The following is a 27,827-nucleotide window of genomic DNA, read 5'->3' on the forward strand; positions in this document are numbered from 1 at the left end:
CCCACCCCCTCATCATCCATCCTTTCACCCACCCCTCATCATCATCCTTTCACCCACCCCCTCATCATCCATCCTTTCCCATCATCCATCCATCCATCCTTTCCCATCATCCATCCAGCCATCCTTTCCCATCATCCATCCTTTCCCATCATCCATCCATCCATCTATCCTTTCCATCATCCATCCATCCTTTCCCATCATCCATCCATCCATCCATCCTTTCCCATCATCCATCCATCCATCCATCCTTTCCCATCATCCATCCATCCATCCATCCTTTCCCATCATCCATCCATCCATCCCCTCATCCATCCTTCCCCTCAATCCATCCATCCATCCTTCCCCTTACCCATCCATCCCATCCATTTATCCTGCCCCTCATCCATCCATCCATCCTTCCCCTCCATCCATCCATCTGTACGTCCTTCTCATCTATCATCCCTCCCCCTCACCCATCCATCCATCCATCCATCCATCCATCCCATCTTTTCATCCTGCCCCTCATCCATCCATCCTTCATCCTGCCCCTCATCCATCCATCCTTCATCCTGCCCCTCATTCATCCATCCTTCATCCTGCCCCTCATCCATCCATCCTTCATCCTGCCCCTCATCCATCCTTCCTTCATCCTGCCCCTCATCCATCCTTCCTTTCATCCATCCTTCCTTTCGTCCTTCCTTCCTTCCTTCCATCCATCCATCCATCCTTCCTTCCTTTCATCCATCCTTCCTTCCTTCCTCACTTCCTTCCTTCCTCACATCCTTCCTTCCTTCCTCATCCATCCATCTCATCCATTTATCCTGCCTTCATCCATCCATCCTTGCCCTTCATCCATCCATCCATCCATCCATCCATCCCCTCCATCCATCCATCCATCCATCCCCTCATCCATCCATCCCCTCATCCATCCATCCATCCATCCTTCCCCTCATCCATCCATCCATCCATCCATCCTTCCCCTCATCCATCCATCCATCCATCCATCCATCCTTCCCCTCATCCATCCATCCTTCCCCTCATCCATCCATCCATCCATCCTTCCCCTCATCCATCCCCTCATCCATCCTTCCCCTCATCCTTCCCCTCATCCATCCATCCCCTCATCCATCCATCCATCCATCCCCCTCATCCATCCATCCATCCATCCATCCATCCATCCCCTCATCCATCCATCCCCTCATCCATCCATCCCCTCATCCATCCATCCCCTCATTCATCCATCCATCCATCCATCCATCCATCCCCTCATCCATCCATCCCCTCATCCATCCCCTCATCCATCCATCCCCTCATCCATCCATCCCCTCATCCATCCATCCCCTCATCCATCCATCCATCCATCCATCCATCCCCTCATCCATCCCCTCATCCATCCATACTTCCCCCTCATCCATCCCCTCATCCATCCATACTTCCCCCCCCATCCATCCATCCCCCCCATCCATCCCCCCCATCCATCCATCCATCCATCCATCCCCCATCCATCCATCCATCCATCCATCCATCCATCCATCCATCCCCCATATCCATCCCCCATATCCATCCCCCATATCCATCCATCCATCCATCCCCCATATCCATCCCCCATATCCATCCATCCATCCCCCATATCCATCCCCCATATCCATCCATCCCCCATATCCATCCCCCATATCCATCCATCCCCCATATCCATCCATCCCCCATATCCATCCATCCATCCATCCATCCCCCATATCCATCCCCCATATCCATCCATCCCCCATATCCATCCATCCATCCATCCATCCATCCATCCATCCATATCCATCCATCCATCCATCCATCCATCCCCCCCATCCATCCCCCCCATCCATCCATCCATCCCCCCATCCCCCCATCCATCCATCCATCCATCCATCCACCCACCCACCCATCCTTCCCCTCATCCATCCATCCTTCCCCTCATCCTTCCCCTCATCCATCCATCTCATCCATCCATCTCATCCATCCATCTCATCCATCCATCTCATCCATCCATCTCATCCATCCATCTCATCCATCCATCTCATCCATCCATCCATCTCATCCATCCATCTCATCCATCCATCTCATCCATCCATCTCATCCATCCATCCATCCATCTCATCCATCCATCTCATCCATCCATCTCATCCATCTCATCCATCTCATCCATCCCATCCATCTCATCCATCCCTCCATCCATCTCATCCATCCCATCCATCCCATCCATCCCATCCATCTCATCTCATCCATCCCATCCATCCCATCCCATCCATCCCATCCCATCCATCCCATCCCATCCATCCATCCATCCATCCATCCATCCATCCATCCATCCATCCATCCTTCCATCCTTCCATCCTTCCATCCTTCCATCCTTCCATCCTTCCATCCTTCCATCCTTCCATCCTTCCATCCATCCATCCATCCATCCTTCCCCTCATCCATCCATCCCCCTCATCCATCCATCCATCCATCCATCCATCCATCCATCCCCTCATCCATCCATCCATCCCCTCATCCATCCATCCATCCCCTCATCCATCCATCCCCTCATCCATCCATCCATCCCCTCATCCATCCATCCATCCCCTCATCCATCCATCCATCCATCCCCTCATCCATCCATCCATCCCCTCATCCATCCATCCATCCCCTCATCCATCCATCCCCTCATCCATCCATCCATCCATCCCCTCATCCATCCATCCCCTCATCCATCCATCCCCTCATCCATCCATCCCCTCATCCATCCATCCCCTCATCCATCCATCCCCTCATCCATCCATCCCCTCAACCATCCATCCATCCCCTCAACCATCCATCCATCCATCCATCCATCCATCCATCCATCCATCCATCCATCCATCCATCCATCCCCTCATCCATCCATCCCCTCATCCATCCATCCATCCCCTCATCCATCCATCCATCCATCCCCTCATCCATCCATCCATCCCCTCATCCATCCATCCCCCATCCATCCATCCCCCATCCATCCATCCATCCCCCATATCCATCCATCCATCCATCCATCCATCCCCCATATCCATCCATCCCCCCATATCCATCCCCCATATCCATCCATCCCCCCATATCCATCCCCCATATCCATCCATCCATCCCCCATATCCATCCATCCCCCATATCCATCCCCCATATCCATCCATCCATCCCCCATATCCATCCATCCATCCCCATATCCATCCATCCATCCATCCATCCATCCATCCATCCATCCATCCTTCCTTCCCCTCATCCATCCATCCATCCATCCCCTCATCCATCCATCCTTCCCCTCATCCATCCATCCCATCCTTCCCCTCATCCATCCATTCCATCCATTCCATCCTTCCCCTCATCCATCTTTCCCCTCATCAATCATCCAGCTACCCTTCCACCCATACATACAGCTATTTACATTTTCTCTCCATCCTTCCCCTCACTCATCAATCCATATATCCTCTCTCATTATCCATTTATTCAATCTTTCATTCATCCATTCAACCATCCCTTCACTTACTTACACGCCCACCTTTCCAAATTAATTTTGAGCTGAGCCCTTTTGAGAAGAGGCCATCAAGAACTTCACCCTCGCTGCAGGGGCCGGTCCAGGACTGGGACAGAAGCCACCCAGGGTGGAGACAGGATCCACCACAGGGGGAGGCAGGATCCACCACAGGGGGGGGGACAAGAGCCATCACAGGCGGGGGTGGACTGGAGCCACAACATTGGGGGACAGGAGCAGGAGTCATCACAGGAGAGGGAACGTGATCCACCAGGGTGGGCACAGGGGTGAGCATGCAGTATTCTAGTATCATCTTGGGCTTCTCGCCCCCTCCTGCACAAGACAACGAGAAGACAGGCTCTCTGTCCAAAAATCCAGCCCCCACTGTGATATACAGTACTTACAGGAGATACTCTGAGAGAACTGATTGAACTGATTGTCCTCCATACTTTGTTAATCAGTGTGGGTGCGATTGTGCCATTTCTTTATTGTATTACATTATGGGAACCGAGGTTTGCTTACAAATTAGTGACAGTAATTAAGCTCGGTGAAGAGAAGCAGGTGCTGCCTCGGTGTAATCATGGGTGTAATCTGGCCGAGTCTAGGATGTTTGGGGCCCTGGGTAGAAATGGAATGTGTGAGCCCCCCTCTAAATAGCAGATACAAGACGCATTCAGGGCTGTTTGCGTGTGAATGGATGCCTCCTGCTCCTGAACCTGCAGCCCCTCCCTCTCAGTCACCTTCAAGCACCTTTTAACAGCTCATCAAGGGCTGGAGGTGTGAGGGTTGCCATCCCGCTGTGCCTCTACAGTGCTGCTGGGGGTCTGAGCTTTCATACAGCATCGGAGTCAAGAAGGGAGGTGGGGGCAAGCCGTGCCTGGTTAAAATTACGGACAAATGGTAGGTGCAGGGGCGTGGTGACCACCGGCGTGCTTGGTAACTTCCGGATTCAGCCAGCCACTCGCCCACCCGGAAATGCTTTATTTACTTTGTGCGCGCCGCGCTCCCCTTTAATGGTGGACGCGGTTTTGATTTAGCAGGGTGGACGGCGTCCACCCTGAAAAACCCTCGGAAATAAGTGGGGGGATGCCGTCCACCCGCGTGGTACCCCCGACTCGTGCCCTGGGCTTATAGTAACTAGTAGACACAATCTAAACAGCTTCACAGGTCTATGCTACTGTTAGAGCGCCACTAGGTAGACTGCAAATGTACGTATACAGTTCTTTGCTGCAGTGGCTAACTCCCTGCCGTGCCAAAGTGAATGGCTGAGAAAGGCAACTCCAGGAGAAGGGAAGTGCAGAATTAACACATCCTTTCACTGATGTAGATGAAGAACTGGGCAAGAAAGTCCGATTTTTCCACTGAAACCTCAGGGTCCCCAAGACCAGTCTTTGGCACTTCACTGAATGAGGCAGGGGTGGTTTTGTATCACAATCAAAACATTTGTTGTGGGGTCAAGGGGTTTTAGGAAATTTCAAGAAGAACCTTTGAACCACAAACTGCTGTGCAAAATGGTGAGTCATGGGACCGGAAGCAATTTACAAAAGTGAATATTTAAGCCCTAGCAAGAGTCCAATATATTTGGTCCCAAATTTCCTGAACAGAGGTATTAGCCACCTTGCTCATGGCCCTTGCTACAAAGAGAAAACAAGCAGCATGGCACACATTACATTTTCAATTGATGCAGGTTTTTTAAATAAGTTTTCCTAACCGCGGTTGGATCAACTTCCAGGGTAATTCCAACATTTCTGCCCTGGTTGCTTCGAATTAAAAGCACACAAAATGTGATGGGATGAATGAGTGCAATTTGTCAATCACGAAGTGTAGCATTTCAGCCCATCGTTCAATTCCCCATCTTGGCACCCAACATCAGACTCAGTCATTTGTTGATTAGCCTTGATCCTCTGCCAATAGGAACTATCCATCCCAAAATGCCACACCAGGCCCTCTCTAAATCGGAAAACAAGAAACCCAAGAACGGTTTCGCCCTGGCTGGGGATCATCAGTTGGGTGCAGCCTGCTTCTAGTTGCACAAAGATCAAGGGACCCACACCTGGGCATACCCGTCGCACTTACTTCAGACACACAAAAGGTGATGGAGGAATGCATGCAATTTTATTATTAGCGTATTAGATCTGTATTGTTTGCTACGTACTTACTCTCCATCCGATACTCACATCACAAATCCAGGATTTCGCCTTCATGAAGTAATACCCGCTGTTTGTAACAATTACCATTTCTGTGCTGGTTCTTCCAAATTATCACTTTTAGCAAGGCAAACAAAAAGTACAAAAAACACATCATGTGCATAGGCTTTAAATTATTCCATATACTTACTTTTGCCTCAAAAAAGGTTTTTGCCCCTTTCACACCCTCAGTTGATACATCAATTTCAGACAGTCTTGCAAGAGCATGAAGACCACTATCTTCCTGCAGTTCTCCTGCTGCCGCCTTTCGGAAAATTAAGAGAAACTGTGGATGGGTAAAAACAAAAAAAATAATTTTAAACAACCCCATTACTCAAACTATTTGCATTCTGTTTTAAGTCTGCTAAGAGAACCGATAATCTCGGGTTGCTATAGTCCCCAACTTTATGTCCAAATAAAATAAGATACATGACAATTTTTCCACCAAGCTGAAGGCTACTCAGTAGGGGAAAAGAAAGAAAATGCAGTTTCCAACAGAACATCCAGGTTTTGCCCACTGTTTACTAGGAAATGATCCTGTATTCCAGATTCGTCCCACCCAAACCGAACTGAATATATAGATAAATAGAAAACTTTGGCGGTTGGACAATGCTGTTGAGTACACTGCATTGTTATAAACTAATTTTATAATTTAGTGCATACAATATGAGCTGTAGCAACAGACCAACCCTCATACCGTACTGCCCACAGGATGTCCTACCCATTAACATTTCCACATTACACAGCTTTCACAGAATTTTTGTTAAATATAGATTTCACAAATTCAGTTACTGACAGCCCCAAGTTGCCCCACATAGTGTTTCTGCTGAAGATGCAGTGGCACAGAGGACAAAAGGAAGGCAGAGCCACACTGCACCACATAATGTGTTTGCATTTTACTAACAACCTAGCAATGTGCAACCTCAATCTTGGTCTCAATCCAAACTGCTTTGTTTCAATCTCAGCCACTCTCAATCTCAACTTCCCTCCTTCGGCCTCTCATACTCACTAAATGTATGGCTCTTTTAGATCATATTTGCTGGTGTTATAGTTCTTGTGGTGGTCATTGCTACAACAGCATAAACACGAGATGAGAAAGGGTATGACGGACCTACTCCTAGTTCCCTAAATATTAACACAGTCAACAAAGAAGGAGCAATTCTGGGTATGGATTACTGCTTAGTGTGGGAAAAAAGGAAAAAAAAATCCTATTTTTAAAAGAATCCTCACCCACCAACCTAGTTGGTGGCCTGCTTCATCATTGGGTTCCAACCAGAGGGGCCAAGTGCCTCCTGGGTGTGCTTCGACACATGAGTTACAGAGGAGCAGGTTTTGTTTGGACAGTGCAAAATGAGTGACAAGTGAGTGTTTAAACATGCCTCTATGACACCTTGAAATTTATTGGTGGGGTCACAGACAGCATCCCCTTGCTTTGTTTTATATGTTGTCCTGTGACTTAATTAGTCATGAACATCCCTGGTAAGATCGTGACTAGGTCCAAATGTTTCAGCCTTCCATTGCTTAATAGCAAGGCTTCCTTTGGGACCAGTGTGAAGAGAAGTGCCCTCGATAAGGTGCACTCATTCAGTGGAAGCTGAACCGAAAACTTACGGTTCTCCTACCAACAACTTGTTGTCGATCGCAAGTATGCGATACCCCATGGATGCTGGCAGGGTGCTTTGCCTATAGTCAAACCTTCATCGAGGTCAGTACCCGCATCTCGCACCTACTTCAGTCCCGGCCCGGGATCCAGAGGATCGCTATATTAACACACTTTTTTCCAGCTTTCTTGAATGTGCCTTTTAATTCTATTTCTTTGTTTGGAACCATGGCTGCTTATCAGAAAGGAAATACAGTTTTACATACCTTAGCCTTTTGCCGCAATTTATTCTCTTTGTCTATGAACCAAGTATAATGATTATTCAATCCAAAATAATCACCATCACTAGTTCCCAGTGAAATTACTGTACTTTCCATGCCTGTGTGTAAGGGGGGGGCGAGATGTGGGGGGGGGGGGGGGGAGGAGGGGGGTGGTAGGCGGCCTTCATCCCTGCTGTGATTTAGATCTAATCCCCCTTGGCTAAATTGCCTCTAGAAACTATGCTTTAGTCCACACATAAGGTCTAATTTCTTTATCAATCTTCAAGTACATTAGTTGTTTGTTTTAAGGTGAGGGATATATTGGCCAACTCAAGCTCTGCGATTGCTTCTTATTTTTTACCACAACATATTTTATTGGGATTTAATACAATGCAAACCCGAACATCTAGCAAGGTAGAACATTTACCCCGGGTAAACAACTCTAGCTATGCCATTTTTACGCCCACCAGACCGATTGTATTTTGTTTGCATTGAGCTGATATACGTCGAGGAAGGCAATGAACATAAAAGAAAAAGGGTAAACCACATTGAAAAACAAACTACTGTATAACATGCATCTGTGCACCCCTACAGTCCCTCCAGAGCCTACCGTCACTCTCAGTAAGAACGAGTATTGCTACTTATTTTTGCATATTAGATATAGATCTATGTACCCAGATGACTCCATATCACCGAAAACCACTACATTGTCCGCTTTAGCCTGCAGCTCCTTGACCAACAGGCAACTGCACTGCTATTATTATTAATTAACACGTTTTAAGCACATAGCTGCCCTGAGCATCCCAGAGCTAGCTGCAGAGAGAGACTGGCGAAGTGAAGTAGCTACCAGTTGGTGTTCTGGAACAGCCAGGTTTTAAGACACTTCCGAAAGGTGGGATGGGATGTCTGTGAGCGCAGATGCAGGGGAAGGGCATTCCACAGCCTTGCTGTATTGTATGAGAAGGAACAAACCTGGCTTCGCATCCTTTGGATTTTAGGGATGACAGCTAGATTTAAGTACACAGAACGTAGGAGTTTCCTCAGACGGTATGCAGTGATAAGGGACTGGTTGATGCAAGGGTCTATTCCCATGAGGGTCTTGTGGAGAATACAGAGGAATTTAAATGTAATCCTCTTCTCTATGGGCAGAATTTACTGTTCAAAATCACCCGATGCAACAGGAACAGGATGCTCCCTCCCTGCCCTGACCCCAAAGGAAAGATACTTATCAGAGCTCCAAATCCACTGAAACAAGACCAGAACCTCTCCTTTGTCCATCACTAACGTCACCACCTGGATCACCCTCTGTAAACTCTGTGGTCCAAATTAAGACTATTATCAACCCCAGGTCCAGACCTCAAACAAACACTACTGCAAGCAACAACACTGGTGAAGGCACAACCTGGTTCAAAAATCACAAAACCTCCTTCAGAGCCCCCCTCCGCTTTTACCACCAGCAACTCTGGTTGACCAAATGCTCAGGAATGACCAAATATATTGAGACCAGTACCAACAACACCCAAAAACGTTTTAACGTTTTTGAAAAGTATAGGCCCTCACCTCCCCGTTGCCACCTGTACAACAGTCACCCTAACCTCAGGAGCTCTGCTCCCAACTCTCTTGCTATGCCAGGAACAAAATCAGCACTTTGTATAACAACTCTGCTCTCAACCGGACCTATCCACCCTCACCGCCCTCCAACCGACCAAGACAAACCCCTTATAATTTAGGATGACCTGCGGCCCACCATCACATCGATGAAGAATGCCACCACCATGCGATCCACCCACTCAGGAGACCCTTCGGACCCATGCTCTCACTTCAAAGCACTCAACCCCATTTGCGTCGCACTCACCCAGATTCTCAATGATTTCCTCACCACAGTCACCTTTCTGGACACCTGGAAACATGCCACCATATTACCCTTTTTGAAGAGAAACAAAGACTCTGGGAAACTGACTGATCTGTTTACTTCCCTACCCAGCCAAGGTATTGGGAGAAAAAAAAACAAATGACTTGCATTACACCTGAACAATTACCTCCAGGACCCCTCTCAATCCAGATTCAGGCCCAGTCACAGCACCAAAACTGACCTCATCAGCACCACTAACAAAATCCACATGATCATGGACAGAGGATTTACAGCAGAACTCATTGTGCCCGAACTCCCAGGTGCTTACCACACGGTCATCTTCATACAACATATCCACAAAATCAGCATACTAGGACCCACCGTCCACAGGATCAGCTCCTTCCTCACCAAACACACACGGTCAGTAAGCCTGGTGCCGTAAACCTCTGCAAGGCCAAACTAATCTGCGGTGTTCCTTAAGGATCCTCACTCAGCCCCACAGTATTCAAGGTCTACTTGGCACCACTCACCAACATAGCACTGTGCACACTGAATCAGCATCATCTCACTCCCCGTTCATCCTCTCCCTCTCCAACGACAACCCCAACCCCAACCCCAACAACCAGACGTAGGTTATAACTTGCATGTATGAAATAGCCATCTGCATTAAGAAACACGAAGAAAGGGGTCCTCTTTGGGAAGGCCACTTCACCGGGACCTGAATCTAGTGGTCAGTCGAACTGGGGCCAACACCAAGCTCAAACAAAACCAGGAACCTCGGGATAGTGATGGAGCAACTCAAAATGGCCTGCCAGATTAAAACAATTGCCTCCTCCTGCTTTCTCATCCAAAATCAGATACCTCCCACTCAACACCGAGAGAACAGTCACTCTGGCCTTAATTTTCAGCAAGCTAAACTGTGGGAACACTATATCGGTATCTCCACACTCCTCACCAAAAGACTCAAAGTCATCTAGACGTACACTAAAATTCCCACTTCCACACATACATCTCCACACACCTCAAAAACCTTTAGTGGCTCCCAGTACACAAACATGCATTCTTCAAACTCAGGACCAGGTTTCCTTTATTCAAAAGGCCACTAGTGGGTAGGGGTAAAAGGAATAGGAGGAATTATTCAACCATTTTTAGAAAGGTCGACATGTTTCAGTACTCTAGACCATTGTTCTGCCACTGAAGCTGAGGAGACGGTAACATTGAGGCTTCTCCCCTTCTGTGATCAGAAATGAAGGTGGATGGTCTTCCCAAATAGTGTATGAATGACTCCTAAGTGATAAAGCAATACTGTAGTACTTTGTTCTGTATATACAAGTGTTTCACAGTGGAACTTAAATCCAAACAGATGCAAGAGTAGAGAGGGTTGGTCCTGATGAAAGCCCATTGCACAAACACAGGAATACAAATGGGGCTGAAACAGGTTGACCTTCCTCAAATGGGTTGAATAATTCCCCTATACTTCAAACCTACTCAATGGGGACCTCTTGACTAAAGGAAATCTGGACACCAGGAGGGAGGTTTAAATTCCTTTTTGCGTTTCCTCTCTACACCTGCGCAAGGACACCAGGTACCCAGTTTCATATACCATCCTGAAAAGCTCACCTGACTAATCCGGGTAGAAGCCCACACTAGTGTTTGGTCACATCAGTGTGAGGAGAGACCCAATGATAGAACTGCCACCACTGGGTGGGTGAGGGCGTCAGCTCTTTAAGAAATACATGTCCTGGTCAATTAACCAGGTGGAATTCTTTCTAGCACAGAATATTAGAGATTATGACAGTTGCTTTTTCTTTCTCTCTTCTTATTTAACACATCTATGTTAATACATTACTCTTTGAGGGTATGCCCTGAGCTTTCCTCCCCCATTGATCCATTTTTTTAAAATTTTTGAATCCACCTAATACATCTCAAACTAACTTGGGCGCAGGTGTACAGTTAGTTTAGACTTACACAGCCAGCGGCAAGCCAAGCATAGCGAATCCACACCGTAATAGCGGAGGAGTCACTTATGCAGATTTAAGATCTATGTCCATTAGCTAGCTTTGTGGACAACATAACCAAAGGCAAAAACATGGTATAATGTTGACTGCCCAGGCCTGAATCTAGCCTGTTGAATTAGGATTGTGCAGTTTTCAGAAACCCAGTGTCTGGCTTCTTTCAGCAACAAATAGAAATTTAAAAAAAAAAAAAAAAAAAAAAAAAAAAAATCAACACAGGGTATTGAGGCAGTCTAGTAAAACGCGTTGGAAACACCATCAGGGCCCAAGGTCAAACTCATCTTTAACTTCTTTAAAATGTGTGCGATCTTATATCAAAATGTTTCTATTGATTAAAGACACCAACAGGGATCAACAATGTAAAATAACATTATCGGAATCAAACTGTAAAACCAAGTGCACATATACATAAAACTTTTAAAACCATTTCAGAAAAGATTTTAAAAATGGGAATACATTAGAACACACAAATTCAGTTGGGGAAACCTTCTCAAATTTTGCTTTTCATTTGTACGTGCCTCAACTCAAAATAGAATGGAGTTATAAAATCGACGACGCACTGCTGAGATTGCAGAGCAAATATCAATTAAAAGTCCAAATCACTCTTCTTGTTGAATTGTACCAGTGACTTTTGAAGGCATTGAGGGGGGAGCACCCCTAACCTAAGTAACAATATTGTTCAACTACATCATGTTCTTGGTTGAGTGACAGATACTTTTGAGAATATATATTTCGTCTTGAGCAGGCAAAATGATTTATAGAATTTTAACTTCATGTACCGATTGGTGTCACTTAGAAGACTTACTCCGGATAGTTTTTTTTATTAATGAAAGGAACTCAAGTCGTGCTGGCGTCCAAGTGGATAGATATTCAATTTTGCCGATTCTAAGTTTTCCTTAAGCGTATTTTCTTTTTCTTGTTTTATAAGGGTTTTCGGTCTCCTAATGTCCTTACGTGCCTTCTTTTGCATGGCATAGGCAACAGGCCCAGGCACTATATTTGCCATTGCTGAGGCAAAGGAACTCGTAAAGTCATATTAAAGTCTTGATGCCTGAACGGGGACCAATTGGCTTATTTGAGGAAGAATTTTCCATTCACAGTGGTCCAAAAATGACCATTGCGTTATAGGTTTATCCGAAGAGCAATAATGAGAGTTTGAGGGATTTTTGCAGTATATACAATTCTAGTAAATGTTTAAAACGTCTTTCGCAAGGATTTAAAAACCGCCACATACCCCATGGCCTTATTTCCTAAATGTGTAAAATGAGACTATCAAGATTTTTACTAAATACTTTTCCTAAATAGGTGTAGGATTTTACCATTTTCAAAGGTGGTCCAACTATATGCTCACTAAATGCCCAGCATTGCTTTCGCCCTTTAAAAGTCATTATTTTTGACTTTGTGATATTAAAGTGCTTTTTTCCTGCATACTTAGTCAAAACTTCTATTTTACTCAAAAGACCTAGGGAGTAAGGTCAAATAAACCCACATGATCTGCGTACATTTAAATATTTAAGTTATAAGATGCGACACATGGAGGAAAATTGCATGCAAGCAAAGTGTTGGCCAAGATGGCGGCCGCCGCACCAGTCCCGATCTTCAGTGCCTGGTGAAAAGCAATGGAGGCCTTCAATGCTGCAGGCAGTGCTCATCAACGCCAAAGAGAATGACTAAGAGGTGCACCCAGGTAGGCACATAGCGTTGACAGAGAATCCTGCAGCCAAAACTGCATGCAATTCAGGTGGCACAAAATGAAGGTTCTTAAAGGTCCCGGCCTGCTCTGAAGCCCAGAATGGCAGCTCCCTTGCCTTACTACCCCATCCTGATACCAAGCCATTTGGTGACTGCTTTCCAGCATTGCCCTTGCCACAGCTGGGGTGGAACTTTATACCCCCAGCATTCACCAGTGGGCAGGAAGAGGGGCACAGACTGCTTGACACGCTTTAAAGCGCTCGAGGTTTCCCGCTGCACTGGATCCGCCTAGGCGAAGACTGGGCTAGGAGCGGAACTTTTACTTCCGGGCGGACGTGGCTGGGCCACTCCCCTTGGTTCTTCTGGTCAACTATATTCTTAATTTAACAACTTTGTTGGGGATATTCAGTCCCTGAAGGCCAAGCATAATGGGTAAGAGGAAATCTGCGGTGCTGTCACCTAAGGATCGCCAGTTGACTAAAACGATCATACGAGTTTGCTTATGAATGCTATGGATTCCCTTAACCATGAGAGAGAGTGTGGAAGAGACTGAAGGGTAACAAAAACAAAAAAAACACTTTCATTGATCCGGACACTGGTGTTATGGCAGCCATGCCACCACCTGCCATACTGGAACTAATCAGATATTAGAGAAGACCCTAACCCATGTGTTTTCAATGGTATACTAGCGATTGATACCAGAAAGTCCCAGCAATGAGAAAAGGACCCCTACCCTTACCCTCAAGAAGGAAAAAGGTAATGTCCGGTCAACCAACACACGCAAAAAAGTCCCCAATTGCTGCCAAAGTTGCACCCACCCTAGAGTCTAATATAACCGTCATGTGTAGCTGTGGGAATGGACTTCATGGAGAGAACTCAACATATATTAGGTTCATCAATGCCTTGGAGATAGAAATGGTCACACTTTTCAACTCAGTATTTACCTCACTCAAGAGCATAGACTTCTCATTGAAACTACTGGTAGATCACGCAGATAAAGCAGGGGATTCAAAACTCTGGATCTGTGTGTCTCTCGTATGCAAGCAGTTCCCACCATATTGAGGCCTTCCAAATAGGGGAAAAGTGAGGAGTTGGGGTTCGGCCAACCAGGAATCAAGATAACTGCTACATCCATAAACCCCAATCCCTGTGTAATAATTCCCTTTTCACAAGCACTACACCTGCAGCAGGTCAGCTGGGAAAAGCTCATTCGTCACCAGTCATAGATCAAAGTAGGATTTGTACAGATGGTCATTTGTGAAAGAGCTTGGACCTCAGAACAGTCAACAAGGTACTTCAGGTGCAGCCTGATGCCACATCGCTGGTGATAGTACTTAAAAACTTTTCTGCCCTAAATAATGACCAGGCTGAGGATAATTTCGAGCTAAAAAACAAAGTTGTACATTGGCTGGCCAATTCAATAAATGTATACAGCTGTGATGTTTTATATAGTAACATAATTAATATGCAACGTGTTTACTGGGTTGTGAATGCCATAAAAGAGGAACCTGGGGAATGTACAGTAATACATTTTAGGAATGTGCAGATGGTCTGAACTTCGTTGAACAGGGTGAACCATGTACAATTATTTCACAGGCGTATTAAGGCAGTGTCCTTGGGATATTTCTATAGGCCAAGCAGTATATCCACCCGTAAATCCCCAATTCACTGTGTCCCTGTGAGTAGGCCCATTGTCATACCAACACACAACTACTTAATCCCTTCGATGCTCATGACGAGCTCAGCTCGTCATGAGGCACAGTGGAGCTGTGCGGATGACGAGCTGAGCTCGTCATGAACAATGGAGTAAATGAAGAGTCGGCACAGTGGGGGAAAATGCACAGCAGCGATGTGGTTAACTCCTCGTGGACAGGTTGATTGACTGTTGCAATCGATGTCGCAGCTGGATTAAATTTTGCAGCCTTGTCGAACGGCGAGCAAGGACTTCAAACTTGACAGTGGTGGAAGGATATCACCTGGGAGGCTAATAATCTCTGTATTCATGCCGGAAAGCTGACAGTTCCCGCAATCTGTGTTGCAGGACCCAACACCTTCTTTAGCTGAATGGTTGATTGCTAATTATGTTAATTCGGTTATAAGCAAAAGGAACAAATGATGGATGGAATGCTGAACAATGCAAACATTCACCCCCAGTCCCAACATATGGGTTTAATCCATCCTGTTTTTGCTAACCACACCACCCGTATGAACCTCCCAGCCAAGCTGTTTTGACCCAGTTTCTCATGGGAACAGCCCAGTCAAGCCAGGTCCTTCCTGGACCAGAAACAAGCATCCTGGAATTGATGCGGAGACTGATTTGCATATGGCTGGGTTTAAACTAGAATGGCATGTAGAGCAGAAAAAAATGATGGATTTAGGCCCAGACATTGTACAACATTCTGTCCATCAATTGTTCTTATTGCATGTGTCACCTCGAGTGGGACAGGTTTGCCCAGACGTGGGTCCCATGCTCTCCATGCCACAGGAGTCAAGCTAGCCTGGCTGAGGGGTGAAATACCGAAATCGGTCCCAGGATGCTGCTTCCCGGTCCAGAGAGGACCTGGCCTGGCATTCCGGGCTGGACTGTTCGCATAAGGAGCAGGGTAAAGACTTTTATGGATATGGCTGGGTTAAAAATGGAATGGCTTGTGGAGCAAAAAATTATGAAGTTAGGCCCAGATCTCAGTACTGGGGTGAATGTTTGATAGTGTTCAACATTCTGTCCATCAATAGTTCTTTTTGCATGTTAATTCAGTTATGGCAGCAAGCATGGTAAAATATTCTGGGTTAATCTCAGATGCTATATTACAACTTGCTAAATATAGCATATGTTTAATTGCTTGTTTTGGAATGTGACGGGTCTCTTTAATAAGGTAGAAGGACTTCATTAAGGATTTCTAAATTACTTGCTTACAAAAGGCCTGGGCCCGTGATGTACATCTAGATGAGTTTGCCTCCATTCACACGCCAGGCACTCATTCTAGAGGGGAGCATCATAATGGGGATTTGTTAACATTGATGTCTATCACTCTAGACAAACGGATTCACAAAACCTATCTTCACTCACCCTATTTTCAAATTATCTGTTGGTTGCATATGCCCAGGGAAATGCCTATTATTGTTAACTTTTATCATAATAACAACTTTACTTCCTGTAATACAGACATTGTAGTTTCCTTTGACCTGTCTTTTAGAAAGGTCCTGTATGAGTTCAATATGTTTTATGGTAATTTGAGGGAGGAAGGGGGGGGGATGGTTGGGGGAGAGATTTTAAATTGTAGGCTATGCCCACTTTCTAGAAGCTCTGTTTGCGGGGTGCTGGGACAGGATAATGAGGATTATTCTCACTTTGAGGACAGTTTGTGTGGGGATGTTTTTAATTCTGTGTTGAGTAACTACTCCCTTCTTGCCATTCATCTCACTACTGTCCCAGCTGAAAGATGCATTACCTTTACCAGTAGAGGTCAATTTAACTTTATTGATTTTAGCGCCCTCTAGCAGCAACATAAAAATAAGGTCTGACTCGGAGGTACTGCAGAACTGCATGAATGATCATAAGTCTCTGGCGCTTTTACTCAATCTGGGTAATGCGCAGCAGCAAAACACACTCATTACCCTGCAAATATCAGCTGGTAGAAACAAGGCCATCCATCGCAAGTGGGTTACAGTGGATTCAGGTTGTCACCTAGTGGACATTGTAGCCAGAAGTCCGGAGCAGAAAGCGGCTTACCTGGACGCTGAATTGGATCCGAAATGTATATTGAGGGCATTTACTGGGATCTGTCATACTATCGATGAGCTCTGAACATCTGTCAAAAACCATAGGAAGGTAAGGCCGCAGAAGTGGTCTGACTGCGATTGAACTGAGTGCAAGGAACACTGTCACAGGCCCTGACAGAGTACACATTAATCGGTTTATCAATAACACCGATTTATGGGCCCCTAACATGGTCTACGTACTAAGGAGTGCAGTTGTTCGAGGTCCCCCAAAGTCATGGTCAAATTCCATCATTGTTACCATTTAGAAAAGGTGTGACAGAGCAGACCGTCCCCCATGTTATCGGCTGATTTCTTTAATTGAATCAACAAGTAAGGTATTGGGTAGGATCATATTGGACCGGTTGGGGGCTAGGGTAGAAGAGAGGGTAGTTTCTCTGTTCAGTATGGTTTCAGACAGGGCCTTAGAAAAAGGGTTGTCTGCATTTATAGTTTATGGACCTTACCTCAGCGTTTGACTGTGTGGATAGAGGGAAACTCTGGGGGAAATTACTGGATAAGGGTGTAGATGCTGCAATGATGCACTTTTTATTTCAGATGTACGAACAAGTGGATTTTTTTTTGTTAACATAGGGGAAGCAGATACACCCAGGGTGAGCCAGAGAAAACTACCTGCCCTTATGCGGATGACTGTGTTTTAATGTCAAGAACTAGTGTAGGATTTCAGAAGTTATTGAACAGATTTGTTCTATTTATGAGCAATCTGGGATTAAAGATGAACACAGCCAAGTCTCACACCATGGTCGTTGGGCGAAAACACACTAACCCTAGGTCACATTTCACCAATGGAGAAAAACTTTAGTGTCCCAACTTTGACATATCTGTGAATACCATTTATTGTAATAGTGGATTGTTGCATTTAATCAAGGTCAGGAACTCCCAGTTTAATAAAACCACAGAGGTACTCTTCAGATTTGCTTGAAAACAGGGTTCCAAACCACTCGATGCCATGATCAATATCTCGAAATGCATGCTGGTGCTCCATTATGATATATGGAGCCGACATCTAGGGATATTTCGACACATGTCCCCTTGAGTTAAGAGACAATGTGTTTATGATAGCTTTTATCTGTACCCAGCAGTGTTCCATTTTTTTCTCTGCCATAGGGGGTTAGGCATACTGAATCTGGAGGATCACATTAAGTTAGCACCACTCAGGTTGCAGTATTCCATTTGGACTAAACACAAGACTCTTCTAAATCAGGAGTCAATTAAGGACTGCTTACATCTCGATCATGTTCAGCGTATTCCCATGGCCGAGATATGCTAAAGAACAATGTGTCCTGTTAGGAAGACCGGATTGTTTCTCTAGCCTACCGGCGATTACTGTGGTTTCTAAAAATCAATTAACCTACATTTTCTAACTATGCAGAGACGGTCTAGAGAAAGTCTAGTGTCAGGAAGGAAAAAGGTGCAAATATACCATCCATTAGTAACTGCAGATGGCAAGTAACTCTAAATTTATAACCCATTATCAGAGATTTTATTTACTTCGGTTCAGATTTAATATATCTTAATTCCTGGTTTCTTATCCCAGTAATTTATACCTTGACACTGATTTAGAACCTTGTCCCTCCGACTCTTACTCACCTCAATCTATGCTTCACTTTTTCTGTAAATTTTAGGTTGTACCAAAGAGTACATTTGTAACACTACTGCGGAGACAAATGTATATAAAAAGGTACAGACCTACCTTATTTTACTTACAGCTGCCACAATCAGAATATATTTGTAAGATCGCCTGCAAGTTTATTCTTGCAGCCGTAAAAATTAGGAATCTGGTAGGGAAATAGGCTTTTAACCCCTTAAGTGCTGCGTCGGGGCGTTGGCCGACGGCAGCACTACCTCCCCAGTGCTGCGCACGACCTTTGGACGTCCATTCAGCACTAGTTCCAATGGACAGTGCAGCACTGGGGAGGGATATTTGTGCCGCATCTATGAGGTTAACAGTGATCGGTGTATGGAGATTGTGAATTTCTCTTATTTTTGTGTTTACATGTGCACAAGTCGGTTTATGATTTTTTAAGAGAGGTTATGATTTTTTAAGCGATGAACTGAGTTGCCTGATTATTGAACATTGATCACTTGTCTTGAGGATGTTTTTATTCTTGTTTTTCAAATTTTTTTTTTATAGTTCTGAAACTTACTTCTCAAATTAACACGCTGCACCACATGGAGGGGAAGAACTTAATGCTATTTAATGCTATAAGTAATCTCAGTAAATTCAGAGGAATTCCCAATGATCAGTTTCATCCAGAGAGTGGTTTTGTCAATTATATCGAATGCCGTTGAGAAATCAATGAAGGCACGATACAGTGTTTGGGATTTTCTTAGTACAGTGTTTGTGATTTTCTTAGTACATATTTATCTATTAGATTTTGGGCCATTGGAATGCTGTTCATCACCAAGTGGTTTGATCTGAAACCTGCATGTTCTCTTGGGATACTTCCTTTCATAGATGCCCAATCCTGAAGAGGTTCTAGTATGCTAGCTGCAAAGGTCTTTTCTGATACATCCAGGAGAGCAATCTGATGGTAATCAACCGTCAAGGTTTGCGATCATTTGTTGTGGAGTGTCATACTAATGCTCCCCTTCCAAGATGAGGGGATTTGCCCAGTCTGGTAACCGTGGTTAAAAATAGAAAGTACAAATTCACACCATCCTTCTGGATCCTTTAAGAACTTTTATGGAAATTCTCTCTGATCCCACTGCTGCAAAGGATTTTGCCTAATATAAGTATCTATCTGGTTATTTCTTGGGGGTGTTGCAAACTCAGCCAGGTCTACTGAAAAATTTTGTCACCATTTGTTGGATTCAGGAGGAAGATTCTCATAATATATGTGGACACATATTCAATCTACTTTGACTCATCGATAGTGGGCAAAGCTCTTTTTGCGCCACTAAGATGTAATTTGAGTACAAAATTGCCTCGAGCGTTTATGTTTTTGCTGACTAGTGAAAGGCAATTCAGTTCTTGCCCTACGATCTTAAAAACTGACCAGAGACTTCACCAATATGAGTCGAAAATTTGCATTGGCCTGTCTTCACAGACATTAGTGGGGAGGGCATACAGTTGACCCAAGTGGATGACCTACTGGAAATCAGTAATCTGAGTCTCCTTCTGCTACACTGAGAATATAAACCATTTTCCAAAATCTCCTAGAGTGCTTACTTTGTATGGCCTCCAGCATCTGACACCATGTCAAAAGCACCAACGGTGTTTCCTTATCCTAATCCGTATACATTTGTAGGGCAAGGACCTAAAATGTTTGAGAGCACACCATTTTTCATCACGGATAGACCTTTGAGTCTGGCAAAGTTCCCTTCACTGAAGTGTACTCGGTGTCGAACTGTGGTTCCATATTTAGGACGGTCACATTTCTATATACTTAGTAGATGCCACATCATCAATTTTGCTTGTATATTTATCTAACAACACCTGAGCTTGAAGGCAATTTGGCACAGGTTTTGCTTTCTTAATTTGTACTTTCTTTCAGTGGGGCACTTTACCATCACTCATAACTGAGGTACTGCGAATTCTAAATAGGTAAATTCATTTGATATGTGGGTCTAAAGATTTATATTAATCTCCTGTTCACAATTTTAAATGTTCCCGATTAGCAGGTGGCGCTACCCTCCCAGTCCAACATTTCAAAGGTTTCAGTGAACTTACAGACTGCATACTTGTAGTCAACAAGTTAACAATGTATACCACTTATAAACATTTGCATAGCAGGCCGATCCCCAGGGAGATTTTAATATTATTACACTGTATTTCCAATATGGGTGTGAACACTTTAACAAAATCTGGGGTGGTAATCTCTTATGAAGAGGCCTTCCTAGAGCAGTAAATCTGCAGGGACAGAGAAGCAGGATTTTCATCTCACAGCCTCTTATACCAAGAAACTTTTTGAGCGATGAAGCAGGGACACAGGAAGCCTAGCGGGTGCTCCTGACCTGGGGAGAAACTATTAATGGAGATGCTGAGTTTAGCATTAGTGTTACAGCAAACAAATGATGGACGGAATGCTGACAATGCATTGCATTGTCAGCATTCCGTCCATCATTTGTTTGCTGTAACACTTTGCCATAAGTGGGATGGGTATGCCCAAACATGGGTCCCTTGCTCACTGTGCCACTGGATTCAAGCTAGCCTAGCAGAAGGGTGACATGCCATGAAACCGGTCCCAGGATGCTGGTTTCTGGTCCAGGGAGGACCTGGCCTGGCAGTTCGGTCTGGACTGTTCCCATAGGGCACAGGGTCAAGACTGATTTGTAGGTGGCTGGGTCCAAACTAGGGTGGCGTAGTGGGCAAAAAAAACGATTGATTTAACCCAGATCTTTTGGCTGGGGGAAGAATGTTTGCACTGTCAGCATTCCGTCCATCATTTGTTTGCTGTAACACGAGTTTAGCATTAGGGCACTATTATTAATATTATGGGATTTATAGATTGCATGGCTACCGTAAGGCTTCCCAGCGCTAGGAGGTCACATAGCTGATAGGGGTCGGGCGGGACTTAAAGGTATTGCTTAAACAGCCAAGTTTTAATCGCTTTGCGGAACTGTAATTCTTTATTCATCAACCTATATTCCAGTGTTAAAGAATTCAAGAGTTTAGGAGCAAGAAGGGAGAAGGATCTTTCTTCCCATCTCTCCCTCCTGATCTTCGCTGATTTTATAAGTTCCTTTGTGCTTGAATGCAACCGCCTGTTTGGAATGTAAGGGGATACTTGATACACCCCCCCCCCCCCCGACTCCCACGCCAGAACATTGCACAGCAGCCTTGCAGCTGCATTCTGGACCACCTGCAATCTGAATGGACCAGTGTCTTCCTAAGCTGTGTAGGGATCCAGTCTAGAATTTTCCGAAGACTTCTGAATAGTCCAAAAACAGGTTGCTGCAACTTTCTTAGCCTGTGTCACCACGGAGAGATCCATTTCTAACCAGAAGCCTAGATTTTATATTATTTCTTTGGGGATAGGTGAATTGCCTAGGCAAACAGGCCAACTTATAATGGGCCTGGGTATTGCTTCACTACCAAGACACAGTAACACAGTTTTGTCCCCATTTAATTTCAGACAACTTGTTGTCATCCACTCCTTGATTTTTTCTAAGCAAGAAGAACATTTCCCAGTGGACTTGCTATTTTTGGGTCCAAGGAGATCACCAACTGAGTGTCGTCGGCATAGGACGTCAGAGATATCAAACTCCAGGACAATCTTAGCCAGTGGTTCCATGTACACATTAAAAAGCATAGGGCTTAATAAGGAACCCTGTGGTGCCCCACACCTCAGTGACAGTCTTGGAAAGAGTAGCGTTCTCCTGTACTTGAAATGTTCCATCTTCCAAGAACGATGAAAACCATTTAAGCATCGTGCCCTGTATCCCAATGTCTAAGAGCCTTCTCCGTAATGTATGATGGTCTACTGCATCGACGGAGGCGCTCAGATCCAAAAGGAACAAGGTGGCTGATTTTCCCTGGTCTAACGATCTTCTGAGTTCCTCCTCCACACCAACAGAGCAGACTCTGTGCTGTATTGGGCTTGGAAGTCCATCTGAGTGGGGTGGAATCACTGGTTAATTTCTAGGAATTCTGACTGTGTTCTGTTGACAGGCTTTTCTAGTAGCTTGCCCACAAACAGCAGCAAGGAGATGGGGCGGTAGTTACATAGTTCCAATCTATCTATATTTGCTTTTTTCAACAGGGGCTTAGTAACAGGGTGTTTCCAAGTGACTGGACCTATGCCCGTTTCAAGGGGCGGACTCATGACCCTCATTAAAGTCGGTAGAATGACAGGTGTTACTGTTTTGAGGATTTGCTGGGGAGCTGGGTCCAAAGGCAAACCGTACTTCACCTTGGTCCTTTTGTTCCATAGGCGGGAGATAATTTGTTATGGGGGAACTAATTCCTGTTCCTCTTCACACCCTGCGGTTAACTCTTCATTTGTTTTAAAGGAGCTATAGATGTCAGTTACTTTTTGGGGGGTGGGGGGGCGACAATGGAGGAATTCGGGGTTTACAAAAGAACGGCATCACATTTGTAACAGATTTTTTTATAAGGGAACAGAAAAATATTTCAAAGAAGGCCACAGTGCATGTGGATATATACACATGCTGGCAATCTTCAGACTTTATTTGAAGTATCAAGATTTCTAAACAGTAAATTAAAATTTTAAGTATATGTGAGATGCCGCACAAACTGGGGCAAGGGAACAGCCCGCTAGCCGGGAGCCTCTATAGAGCCCTTGCCGAATCATTAAAAAAAACACGGATGGGTGGTTAAGAAAAAGTACACGATGAGCCAATTGTCAAAATCAAACAGGTTGGTAGGAGTGTACAACTGCATGGCCCCTGCATAACCATAAAATAAAAAATAAATAAAGCAGAAGAGGATGAGAGTGACTAAAGCAATGCACTTCCAATGAGCGTGGAAAACAAAATGCAAAGAGACAAAAAAAAAACCCTTAAGTTTGACATGAAGCAGCAGAAGTCTACCACTCTTCCAAACTAAAGACAGTGAGACTGAACTGCTCCATAGGTGGAACACACATAACCGCGGACTGAAAGACACGTAACACCGAGACGGGATCGAGACAGACAGAACCATCCAATTACAATCAAGTGCTGGACCCAAAGCAGACTTCAAGCTTACATTGGGTCCTTGCCAGTAGGCGAATAACGCAGTTAAATTTTTAATCAGTGATGGAAATAGCTACAGAGGTCAGGGTATGCGTGGTGGGGGTGCCATGTCTCATAACAAAACACCATGCAGGCTCAAGTGGCAGGACTAGTTAACAGATTGTAGAGATGGACTACCCGAAATGCAAGCTGGTGGCCATAGGGGTGGTGAAGTGAAGAAATCTGAACTTTAGTGTAGCAAAAAACTCACGTCTTTCAAGACATGAGCCATGCCACATTGGGCAGGAGACACTTTTTGCAAACTAATTAAATATTTTATTTGATCTCAGCAGGTCAGAATAAAACGGAGGCAGGACGGTTTTGGAGCTTACAGGTTTCAATGCTGGTCAATGTGCATATATGTTTGTGTCTGGTCTCTGCATCTCTTTGCTTCCTCTCTCCACCACTCCTATTCTTCCTTTCCGTCTCTCCTACCCCTCTAAGTTGACAGGATGTTCATGTACATTAATGCTCCTTGGCCACCATGCATTTCTATCAGGGATTGTGGATTGGGTTACTTAGTGCATGTGCATCGTTTCGGATGCTACCAATACTTGTTGGCCATTTCTTCAATCTATTCAGCGACTGTCCTCCCCATTTTGTATTCACAATGGTCCATTATTTTATCTTGTTCTTGACAGGAACCCCACAGGCTCAATGAACCCCGTTCTATTATACACTCGAAGCACTACATAATTGTAAAGCGCTCTGATATCCTTCGGGATCAAGTTCACGCTATATAAAACTTTACATATAAATAAATAAATACAAGCACAAACTACTTATTTAAACTCTCACCGTCCGAAAGACGAATGCCATAACTACTTCACCTTCATTTGGAAAAAAATCAGCAATCCCTTTATTAATGCACAAAGTGCCAAGTGATCAATAAGGTGCCTCCTGGTGAGTTTCAGCTGGTTACATACATAATGGGTAACTGTGTAATGTCTTCCAATATTGCTATCGGGGGTTATGGCGACATCTCAGTTCAAGAGGCAGAAGAACGGTTTGATGAATGTCGCAAAACCCAACGTCTGTAAAAACGGACCACATTATACATGTTACCGACTATGTACTTTCATAGTACATGGGCGATTTGCAGAGATTACTTGAAAAGAATGTTTTCTTCGGAGTACAGCTAACGGTGGCCACTAATTGGAATTAGAAAGTTTAGGCTGAGTTTAGCTTTCATGATGCATGGTCAATAAAACAACAGTGGGGACTCTATTAACTTATGTGGCTGTAGTGTTTGCCACATAATTATGAATTAAAGCATTTGCCACAATGAACAGATTTCACAAAAAAGAAGTTTGTTTCTTGTGCATGAAGAGAATACAACCATTGAAATCTTTGCCGCGTAATTTAGAAAACCTTGCTACATAATCCTCCTACTCCTTACAAAGGTAAAATCTACCAAGCTATTATGGGATCATTATTGTGATGATGAAATCCATATTTCACTGGGAACAATGACACATTTTGCGTTTCTTGGTCCCCCGTGGAATGTATGCGTTTACGCCGTTGCATTTTGAGCAATAAAAGCACCTAAACACGTAAAAGACATCGTATATACACACAGAAACCCTTCCTTGAGCTTCTTCTTACTACTTAAACCTTAGAGGCACTGAGGCTGCTCAGCATTTACGGAAACATACACGGATATACCATCAAATGTGTTCTAATACAAGCAACGAAATGGATAAAAGTGTTAGAAAAAACAAACACCCAGAGCTTTTGGAGCCAATCCAAAAGCATTTTAAAGGCCTTGCTAGATTGGATAATGGCCCAAACTGAAATGCTGCCCCTGAGCAAGAACTAAAACACCAGAAAGCTACCTTTACCATGAAAGGAAAGCTTCCGAGTATTGGCAGAAGGACTATAACTAGAGAAAGTCTAATAAAACGATTAAGTGAGAACACGGTTAAACACGAAAATTACAAAAGTACTCAAAATCTAAAATATGATAAACATTAAAAAAATACGCTTTGAAGTGATGCATGAACGAGGGGAAAGTTGTAGACTTTGCACTAGCTCAACAATAAATACATAGGAACAGCCGCTCAAGGGATTCCTTATATGGGCTGGGCGAGGACACAGATTCCTGATTGGATCATGCATCCCAAGTTCAATGTTTATTCACACACGTTATCTAGGTTCCTTTGCTGGCTGTTATGCTCGACTGTAAACAGAGAAAGAAGTATGCCAGGAGCAGCAGGTGTGGTGATATTAGGCGTTTCCGCTAGAGACTAAAACTAAAAACAAAACTTAAAAATTCCCTTTTATAAATAATGGAGAATTTCAGGGATGAGTCGACATAGGAAAAAAAGCCAGTTGGCTGGTGGACATAATTGAACTCTGTTATAGGAGTGCATAAAGCTATGCCACATTATCACTTAATATCAACAAGCATTTGGAATGCATTTGTCACACATTACTAAAATTTTGAGCTAATGCGGTTGCAAACAATAATGCAACGGCAATAGCTCAAACTTTCAGTAATGCAAGATCTATTCACGTGCCGCGATTATACCAAAAGTAAAGAAATGGAAAACAAAAATATATTTCTTTACCTTTGGTATAATCGCTTAACAATAAAGGGGGTTTGCCCAAATGACCCCCCTCTACCTGGGCATTGGACATCAAGGATGTATAATAGAAAAAGTACGGAGGGATCATCAATCAAATATTTTACTTTTATACAAGGCACAATCAATTACCCTGTGGTATACAAATTTCTCACATCTAACTAAACATTGTTCTATAAAATACACGTCATAGGATGGTGCTAGATACAAAGAAAATCAAATACATCTACATCAAACAAAAAAAAGGTGGCACCATCCATCAAATATATCGAGGGTACACAAATACCCGCCTCAGCTGGATCAACGGGCTCTCTCAAATCCTGAGTGTAGTGGCTTAGTGCTGGTCCACGTAATCACCAGGCGTCTCTGTTAGTCGGAGAAAGTCCTCCATCTCGCTGCCTGCTTACGGGGTCCACATCCACAAAGCGGATGTGTGGTCCAAGCTCTACACGCTGCATAGCGAGTAGAGCTTGGACCACACATCCGCTTTGTGGATGGGGCCCCGTAACCGACTGGTGAGTATACCCTCGATATATTTGATGGATAGTGCCACCTTTTTATGAGATTGAAGAATTAACTCCAGATATATCCATACCCTTGTCCTGATGAAGCCGCAAGAAATGAATGGCTGAAACGCGACCGCCACTGCTTCGACAAAACTAGGAGGAGTCTTATTAATTTAGAATTTTTCCCTTATAGTAAGGGTGCCTAGAAATAAAAAGGATAAGAAGTGTGATACCTCAGGCGCATAGGTGACGTCCTTGGAGTGTATTACTAGAATAAGGAGTGTACATCTTTAAATTATATTTAGGGTTTTTTGTAAATGTTGTATATATTGTGTACATGTATTGTTCTACATATGTGATTGCGATTTATATGAGACTTTGTCTCGATATTTGTTTTGTATATACTATGTTTGATGTATATGTATTTGATTTTCCATGTATCTAGCACCGTCCTATGACGTGTATTTTATAAAACTAGGTTTAGTTAGATGTAAGAAATTTGTAAACAGGGTAATTGATTGTGCCTTGTACAAAAATAAAATAGTTGATTGATCCCTCCATACTTTTTCTATTATACATCCTTTGGTATAATCGCGACACCCACGCTTTACTTATAACAATAAAAGTAAAGCACGGGTGCCGCGCTTATACCAAAAGTAAAGAAAAACGAGCCCTGGATTCAGATTCAAGTATCGCGCCCGTGTCTGGGCACAATAATTGAAACCACGTGACGGCCTATTGGTGTCTATTACGCGCACCAAGAGCGTACTAGACACCAATAGGCCGTGGGCAGAGCAATGCACCCGCCTTTGGCCAATAACGTGCACAGTGCACCGCTAGGAGCGAGACCTAAAAAGGCTCAATTTTACACCTGTGAATATTGTAAAGAATAAAAGCTTGGATAGAAAGGCTGTAAAAGCTGTTTAAGACAGAGTTCTATTTCACCATTGTTTTACATGCCATAGAGAAAAGTGCTCCTCTTCTCTGACTTCTGTCATCAACTAGGACTTACCCATCTAGGCAAGGGTTTCCTCAATAAGACTACCATTCTATTTAAGAGTTAAGGGTAAACTAATTATTTAGGTATACTTATAAAGCACATTCACACACTCGAAGAGTCTCTTGGCGCTATAAGAATCATGTGACCAATGAGAGCAGATACATTAGAACCAAATCCAGCGCAAAG

General features: G+C 44.1%; 1 protein-coding gene across 1 annotated transcript in view; it reads right to left on the bottom strand.

Annotated features, from left to right (window-relative positions):
• Positions 1-27,827, bottom strand: part of EFHD2 (EF-hand domain family member D2) — a 98,940-nt gene that overhangs the window by 32,526 nt on the left and 38,587 nt on the right. The window contains exon 3 of the mRNA XM_086921871.1: positions 5,828-5,962. Within this exon, the coding sequence (XP_086777997.1) occupies positions 5,828-5,962 (135 nt within the window). The remainder of the gene's footprint in view (positions 1-5,827; positions 5,963-27,827) is intronic.

This window comes from Lissotriton vulgaris, chromosome 5 (assembly GCF_964263255.1).
Source record: "Lissotriton vulgaris chromosome 5, aLisVul1.2, whole genome shotgun sequence".
Taxonomy (NCBI): Eukaryota; Metazoa; Chordata; class Amphibia; order Caudata; family Salamandridae; genus Lissotriton; species Lissotriton vulgaris.